Source organism: Zingiber officinale, chromosome 7B, assembly GCF_018446385.1.
Source record: "Zingiber officinale cultivar Zhangliang chromosome 7B, Zo_v1.1, whole genome shotgun sequence".
Classification (NCBI taxonomy): domain Eukaryota; kingdom Viridiplantae; phylum Streptophyta; class Magnoliopsida; order Zingiberales; family Zingiberaceae; genus Zingiber; species Zingiber officinale.
The window spans coordinates 92,747,338-92,755,748 of NC_055999.1; the positions used below are offsets into that span (position 1 = coordinate 92,747,338).

General features: G+C 38.0%; 2 protein-coding genes across 2 annotated transcripts; one reads left to right on the forward strand and one right to left on the reverse strand.

The window, feature by feature from the left end:
- The first annotated feature begins 712 nt into the window (after positions 1 to 712).
- Positions 713 to 2,785, forward strand: LOC122006280 (hydroxyphenylpyruvate reductase-like). The gene is made up of 2 exons (XM_042561728.1): positions 713 to 1,196; positions 2,203 to 2,785. Exons 1-2 carry the CDS (start codon positions 765 to 767, stop codon positions 2,758 to 2,760), a joined length of 990 nt encoding a protein of 329 aa, XP_042417662.1. The 5' UTR covers positions 713 to 764; the 3' UTR covers positions 2,761 to 2,785.
- A 220-nt stretch (positions 2,786 to 3,005) lies between these two features.
- On the reverse strand, positions 3,006 to 7,651 carry LOC122006279 (shaggy-related protein kinase eta-like). Its single transcript, XM_042561726.1, has 12 exons — positions 7,440 to 7,651; positions 6,666 to 6,755; positions 6,447 to 6,506; positions 6,092 to 6,364; positions 5,942 to 6,016; positions 5,801 to 5,857; positions 4,994 to 5,134; positions 4,830 to 4,880; positions 4,646 to 4,741; positions 3,974 to 4,057; positions 3,674 to 3,775; positions 3,006 to 3,491 (listed from the first exon to the last, which is right to left on the reverse strand). The coding sequence occupies exons 1-12, from the start codon at positions 7,533 to 7,535 to the stop codon at positions 3,396 to 3,398; spliced, it is 1,221 nt and encodes a 406-aa protein (XP_042417660.1). The 5' UTR covers positions 7,536 to 7,651; the 3' UTR covers positions 3,006 to 3,395.
- Between the last annotated feature and the right edge of the window lie 760 nt (positions 7,652 to 8,411).

Sequence of the window (8,411 nt, forward strand, 5' to 3'; positions counted from 1 at the left end):
AGATTTACTAAAATTATGGGTAATGCTAAATTGTCAGAATATGACCAGCCAGAATACATGCATGCATGCATACATATACAAAGGTATTTTAGTAATATCATATTTGTATATTAATTATATGTATGTACATGCTTTCATTATAATTGGAAGATAAAGAATAAAGATTTCTAATTGGTAAGATTCTAATCTACTACATTATCCCAATTCATTACATCCATCAACATGGCATATAATAAAAATTCATGAGGAAATAATAATCTCTATTTTCCAAATGAAATGTCAAATGTCAATGACCTAAACCCACTTCATCCCAATTCAGAAAAAAAAAATTAACAAGACTGGGTAACGTCGAACCTGAGGTGATCGACTTGGCCCCACGGAAGTTTGCCATTGGCCACCAGGATAAATCAGAAAGCGCTCGCAGTGGGCAGCCCAGGAACCCAGCATCCTTTAGTTGCATGCCCTATTTGAAGAAAAAATTTCTACAAATTCACCATAGCTAAGACTCGAATCACAGATACTTGATGATAAATTGACAACATGAATATTCTAACGTTATATCATAGTCCCGGGGTTACTTCATCCCAATTCGAGCGATTATAGGTCATTGACATTTGACATTCCATTTGAAAAAAAGGGATTATTATTTCCTCATGAATTTTTTTTTGTATGCCACGTGCATGTATGTGATGCCACTACGAACCAACATCAATATAACCCAAAACCTCATCGGTTAGCAGGCGGCGGCGGCGGCGGCGGCGGCGATGGCATCCCTCGGCGTTCTCCTAGTCGTCTCTGTAGACTCCTACCTCGAGGCGGAGCTCGACCGCCGCTTTAATCTCTTCCGCCTGTGGGAATCACCGCCCTCCCGGCGGAGGGAGTTCCTCCAGACCAACGCGCCGTGGATCCGGGCGGTGGTGGGAAGCCCCAACGGGTGCGCGGACGCGGAGCTCATCGACCAACTTCCAAATCTCGAGATCGTCGCGAACTTCGGCGTCGGCATCGACAAGGTCGACCTTCCGCGGTGCCGCGAGCGGGGTATTCGGGTCGTGTACACTCCCGACGTCGTCACGGACGACACCGCCGACCTAGGAATCGGCCTCGCCATCGCTGCCCTGCGGAGGATCTGCGACGCCGACCGCTACACGAGGGCCGGTTCATGGAAGGATAAAGGGGATTACAAGCTCACTTCTAAGGTCCACAATGAGCATACTTCCTTGCATCTGGTTTCTCATATGATCAGGAACAATTGCAGCTTTATTTTTCTATAGCGGAGTTCATGAAATCTGCATTATATTTCTGCTGCTGCATCTTGTTCTCTGTTCATAATGAGCACACTTCCATGCATCTTGTTTATATTATGGTTAGAAAAAAATTGCAATTTTGGTTTTCTACTATGGAGCTTATGAAATCTGCATTAAACTACTGCCGCCGATGCATCTTGTTCTTCATAAATTTGGTAGAGAATTCTACGATGTTGGATATGAAAGTTTTTTGTTCTTCAGCGTTCTTCAAGTGTCGCTGTTTATTGCCTTTATCCACTGGTTGATCTCATTACTTCGCTTCTGTGCGTGTTTATATTTCACTAAAACTTCTTTTTCACGAATTCATTTTTTAATGCCATTGCATCTTTTTTTAGCATTTTTTCTCGACAGGTTTATGCAATGTGCATTAGATTACTACTGACGCATCTTGTTCTGTACAAATTTGGCAGATAATTCTGCATTAGCCTTAACGTTTAGCAAGAAAGCATATCAATAACGTCACAAATGTGGATGTTAATTGTACTTGTAAGGATACATGTAACATATTGCCCAAGTCCCAAGTAACAATATAGGATATATATTGCCCAAGTAACAATAAATGTGGATGTTAGACTTGTAAAGTTATAACATTAAGGACTGCAACTTGTTAATTGGATATCCTCTCATGCAACATAACCTTTGTTTCCTTCAAATATTGGTAATTTGGTACATTCTCTTTTGATACTCCCTTTTTGTTGAAGAATAGGACTGTTAACCTCTTTTAATAATATTTACCTTTACCGTCTAGGCCATCAATCTTTTAAAGTTAATTTGTTTTCTAAATCATTAGAGATAGTGAAAAAATCTTTGATTACATGAAGCAACAAAATCTGCAAGAGCTTTATAGATTTCATTTGGATGCTAACGTACTATGATAGATCTTCTTCCTCCCTTGCAGTTCAGTGGAAAAGCTGTTGGTATCTTGGGTCTTGGCAGGATTGGACTTGCAGTTGCCAAAAGAGCACAAGGATTTGGCTGCCCTATCTGCTACTGCTCGAGATCTGAGAAGCCAAACACAAACTATAAGTACTATCCCAGTGTTCTTGACTTGGCTTACAATTGCCACGTGCTCGTCGTCGCATGCCCGCTTACAGACGAAACCCACCACATCATCAATCGAGAGGTGATCGAGGCATTGGGTCCGAAGGGTGTGCTCGTCAACATTGGACGCGGTTCCCTTGTCGATGAGAAAGAACTTGTTTCGGCACTGCTTGATGGTCGGCTAGGAGCAGCTGGGCTTGATGTGTTCGAACATGAACCTCATGTGCCAGAGCAGTTGTTTGGTCTGGAGAATGTAGTTCTGGTACCTCATATTGGAACCGACACGGTAGAGACTACCAAAGCGATGTCAGATCTAATTCTCGATAACTTGGCGGCCTACATGCTGAATAAGCCTCTACTAACACCGGTATTCGGATCTGCCCTTTTCTCTACTAGAATCTGTGCACTATTTTGAATATTTATTCAACGCTGACTCTTTTTAAACGAATCATTTGTTTGGTCGAAAACATCAAATGATCATCAATTATGATTATTCCTGTTCTAGGATATCGACAAAGAGTATCGAAGGGCTAGATTACTAGCAGGCAGGCTATCTTGTTAAAATTGACACCATCAGGAGTGCAAATGAAGCGAGCTGCCAAAAAAAAATCAATGACCAGTCAACTACTGTCACATTCATATAATTCAAATCAAAGGGAATTTTACAACCATATTCAACATCTCATAGGCTTTCCTTTATCAGTTCAAACATTCAAAAACCTGGATTGCATGCATTTACAGGAGAAAAACAAAAGATACATGAGTAACATACATGAGTTAGATGAACCCAACTGAGCAAGGACATTACCCAGTAAAATTGAAGAGGCACAACCAAAATGCACACTTAGCGACCGGTTATCCTATTTTATAATGTACAAAGATCGAGGTAGGAGATGTGGACGGACCCGCAAAACCAACAACAGTTTCAGTCCTATCTTTTATCTTCCACCAAACAAACACTGTTACCCGTCAGTCTTTCTCAATGACAATAGAACTTCAGTTCCTTGCTCGCTTTTGATCAGAACATGCGTGTAACAAGTGTTAACGATGTCATACACTGGGTGTTTGCATGGAACACAGACTAGATTGCCGCTTCACATGTTCTGGAATCAGCTTGTCAATGAGCTCAGGCGACACACCTACCAGCTGCAGAAATGGTAGCCGAGATTAATCCATGTTCCATAACATTTTTAAACTTTCAAGCTTCGATGTCCTTCAAAGAATCCAAACTGGCTGGTTTTATATCTAGTAGTTGGCTATGTTCTAATTCAAAGAGGAAATCAAACGATGAAGGACAATAAGAGTCTTTTTCAGCTTATTTTGCTTACTTCTTGCTTGAAGTTAAGTAGAGAAGGCAGTGGACGACCATTTGGCAACCTTGCATTTGGAACTCTTAGTTCATCGAAAAAGGAATGAGCGCATGCTTCCAACTGAATTAAGAAGTATAGAGTCAACCAAAATGGAACTATTGCATATGACTGATTGACTTAATGCACAAACAACAGAACCTTGACAACTAAATTAAAAACCGTACTCTACAATCAATTCCATAAAATTTTTCAAACCTGATATATGAAAATAAGCCATCACAAATTTATTGTATGATCTTGTGAAATGGGACGACTTACAGCACTGCACCGAAAACTTGGAGAGTATTGGAGAAGCCGTGAAGTAAGATCTATTGCTTCTGGAGGCATTCTTTTATGGAATATCTGAATCGTCATAGCAAAGTATAAGACATCTCATTTTCAACTAGAAAAAAATCCTCCATACTATTTATATCATTCACATTAAGAATATGAATGAACACTGACAGTTCTGACCCTCAAATACTCAATTTTAGTTGCATATCGATGGACAGCTAGTGTAATTATTATCCTTTCACAAGTTATGGTCTTCACAGATCAAGTCATATAAGTGATTTTTATGGTAGGTTCTGCAAATCTGGCACCAAAGATGACTATCTGAAAACAAAAAAGAATCGTGGAGCAAAATATGAAACTGTAAGTTGCCAACGGCAAGATACATGAGGAAGTAAAACATAAACACAATCAGGTAACAATTGAATGCTAGGAATCTCTCTCCAAAATGTAACACCCGAATAAAGTTTCTTTGATGTTACAATATAGATAACCTCAACTGTTTGCTTATGTCAGATAACAAAACTACACTAGAACACAACAGGAGCTGGGCATCAAACTATAAATGAGGTAAATAATGAACACTGCAATGTAGCTTTTAGGTTCACAAAAACTTTTTGGTCTAACATAGTACAGTCAACTAGAATTCACTCAACAAACCTTGTGCCATGGATGTGCTTTTATCTGTGGAAACCTGAACTCTGTGTAGTTAGGATTCATGCACTGAATTTCCTCACGTGTCGGAGTTCCAAGGACCTAAAGGGAAAAAAAGGAAAAAGAGTATCATTACCTTCCGACATCATATTATCACCACAATATGAACCAGTGGGTAGCAGAATCATACTTTTATTATCTCAACAAGCTGATCAACAGCACTTTCTCCCGGAAATAATGGCTGAAAATATTGTAAGAGGAATGATAAGTGTTTAATTCATATGATGATACAACTTGTGGCGCCACTGTAGGAGGTTATGAAGGCCAAGGATGAATAGTTGAAATTGAGTATACCTGGCCAAGTAGTAACTCAGCAAGTACACAACCTGCTGACCATATATCAATCGATGTGGTATACTCTGTTGCACCAAAAATAAGCTCCGGAGCACGGTAATAACGAGAGCAAATGTAAGAAATGTTTGGTTCACCCTTAACCTGATGATGACAAATAATTAGCAGACTATGAGACTCACTGACAAACCAAGAAAGATAAATGATACAACAACAACAACTAAACATTATCCTACCTATAGTAAGAATGATAAAGAAACCATAATTCTTGTTTCCAATGTCCTTTCAGAAAATCAACTTTGCATTAAATATTATGATTTCCTAAAAAATGGTAACCATTTTTGTCAAAGCATGTAAATGAAATGCAAGTAACTTAAGCAAGATAGTACGTCAATTATAACAACTTTGCAAATAGTAGGTTCTCATCTCACTAGATTCCCCCTTTGTCCTAGGTTAGTCCATTAGTACTTGAGTATGCACTTCTTCTCATTCAAGAATAAATTTTTCTTAATGCCTACTGACTGGGAATAACATATCTTGGTCCATGTTTGAAGACAGAACTCTCCGCATGTCAAAACTCTCAAACTCACTAATTATCATTCATCTAATGATTCATTCTAGCTAACCAGTTTAACAACATTGCATCGACAGACATTGTTGTGTGACAATATTATTGACAGAAAAAAAACATATCATGTCTTGTCACAGACAAATAACCAATTGCAACAGGAGCAGTATATTACTTCTCTGTCTATATTGTAAAACGTAGTTAAACTATCAAATCTTCAAAATATTTTTTTGCAAGCATACCAACACTTTCGCACTTCCAAAATCACATAGCTTGACTTGGTGAGTCAGAGGGTCTACCTACAAGAGAGTGATTCATTGTAACTAATAGATTTTAGCTGATAAACCTAGACAAAAAATGGCAACTGCAGCCAGGAAAATTACCAAAACATTCTGTGGCTTAACATCTCTATGGCAAACACCAGGAACTGTATGAATATAAGCCAAACCTCTGAACAACTGAAGAAAATCCAAGTAAACTCTCATGTTGCATGGTTGCCAAAAATACCCACAGAAGAGAGAAAATAAACTTACCTGGTAGGTATAAAGCTTCACATAGATCAGTGGCATTCGCTGATTCACACTACTGTAATGACTTAGAACACGATATAGCGTTTCAGGCACATACTCCATGACCAGGTTAAGAAAAAGCTCATCTCTGCTAGTGGTGGAGAAGAAGCAATGCTTTAGAGAAATCACATTTGGATGATCCATTGAGCGCATCAACTGTAGCTCACGGTTTTTGTACTTCCGATCCTGCAAAACCTTCTTTATAGCAACAGTCTCCCCTGTTTCCAAACATTTTGCCTGCCAGAAAAGGAATGACTATAAAACACAAATAGTAAATGGAATGACGATTTTACAGAGATCCATAGAGCTTGAAAATAACCTGGAATACAATTCCAAAGGAACCAGTTCCAACAACACGCTCGGCCATGTAGCTAATGGTCTGTAAAACAAGCAAAAGGATTCACTAAATTAAATAATTGTGATACAATAGAAGTCTGCAAAACAAAATAAAAGGAGCCAGTAACACCCCATAAAGTGACACCCCAACAACTATTTTGCTTCATTACAAACACTAGTTTTGGTGCTCCTCAGTCCTAACCTGTTTGGGTTCACCATTCTTGCCTCCTATTGTGGTAGAGATGATATGACCATTTACTGCATCGCTCCCCTCCATAAAAGATGCTTGCTGCTATAGTTAGATGATAAAAAATAAATAAATAAAAAAGAGGGAGGTTTAGATTGACTAAAAAAGAGAGAAAAAAGCAGAACAAATTGAAGTTAAACAGACAGAAACATTATTAGAAAAATGCAAGTAAACCAAAAGAAAAAAAAAATATGGAAACAACAAAATTAAGCTATGCCAAAGTTTAATCCGAAAGAACTCCCTTAAAAACATCAATTTTTTTTTTTGATAATTCCTGAATACGCCCAACGATGTCAATTAATATCAACTAGGAACAGACTTCAAGAGGGACGAACATAACAACTTCACACTCTAAAAGGAAACTAATAAACGGCTAGACAAACAAAGATGACTGATCAGAATATCAAACAGGTGAATCCATCCTTATGCCTCTAGGTTTTTTGGCGTATGCAGCAAAAAGGACTCAGATCCACCAGCCCAACTCAAGAAAAAAATGATTCAACGCCATTTATCGACCTCAACGAGCAGCCGCAAAAAGTAGGTGACATTTTCTAGAGAAATTGGTGGTGGTAACAAGTAAATCTCTCCGAAACAAGATAAATCCAGCCATTATCACCCTGAAAATGCCTCTTTTATCCACCCACGAAGGTAGAATGGGACAATGAACGCAGTGAAACAGACAGTGGAAAAGGAGGACCAGACAAAGTCAGCCAAGGAGGAACTGACTACCCCGTCTCCAGACGTCCGGCAAGCAGGGGCAGTGGAGTCAAGGAGGTCTTGCTCCGGCGGAGGCGGGCGATGCGGTCCCTGCGACAGCGAAGCCATGACGATGTAGTGGAGGGATGAGGACGACGGCACTTGAGACGGTGACGATGATATAAAGTAATACCGCCCGTTATCTTGAACCGGACATCTGATACTGGCGCCGTTACGATACGAAAATAACAGAAGTGTCTTAATCTGATTGAGATTGATTCGAGCCGTCTAAATGATGCTATCGTTATTCTGAATAAAATATTTTTCTTTATTTTACATTATAAAAATCATGATTAATAAAAACTAATAATTAATTGGGGTACAAAATATATTATTTTTTTAAAAAAAAAATACTTGCTGAACCATGAAGTCATTTTTTTCCATGTGCATAGGAAAGTCATTCGCCATCAACACCATGTGACCTTGTCCTTTCTTTGTCCCTTGTCTTTTTGGGTTAATCTATATCTATCGTCACCTTTCATTCTCCTTAGTTACGGCATCTCTAAATGATATCTATTTATATAATGTTTAAAATGTCATATTAAAAATATAAAAATTTATTATACTTTTCCCAATAAAAAAAACTCTCTAGTATACTAATTAATTACTAACCTCACTCACATCATAATTAATTATGAGAGAAAAAACATATACTACTATTTTTTTTCCCAATTTTTTTATTGTATAAACCTTTTAAAAATTTTTACATATCTTAATTTATGTAATTGCATTTTTTTTCTACCACTTCCCTCCTCATCCTTTCTAATTTTTGGTAGAGTTTTAAATGAAGGTCACGTTCTATTATTTATCTTCCTTCATATATTTTAAGGATGAATCATGAGAAATAATTAAAATGAGTGTAATCATTTTTTATTATAATAATAAAATTTCACAAAAACAAAGTGATGAAGTAACTATAAAAATACTTTCTACGGATGGAAATGA

Coding starts and splice junctions, on each gene's coding strand:
- LOC122006279 (XM_042561726.1), bottom strand. CDS start 7,535: ATGGCTTCGCTGTCGCAGGGACCGCATCGCCCGCCTCCGCCGGAGCAA. Junction 4,881..4,993: donor CTGAGTTACTACTTGGCCAG/GTATACTCAATT, acceptor CAATATTTTCAG/CCATTATTTCCGGGAGAAAG. Junction 3,776..3,973: donor CAAGTTTTCGGTGCAGTGCT/GTAAGTCGTCCC, acceptor TTCTTAATTCAG/TTGGAAGCATGCGCTCATTC.
- LOC122006280 (XM_042561728.1), top strand. CDS start 765: ATGGCATCCCTCGGCGTTCTCCTAGTCGTCTCTGTAGACTCCTACCTC. Junction 1,197..2,202: donor ATTACAAGCTCACTTCTAAG/GTCCACAATGAG, acceptor CCTCCCTTGCAG/TTCAGTGGAAAAGCTGTTGG.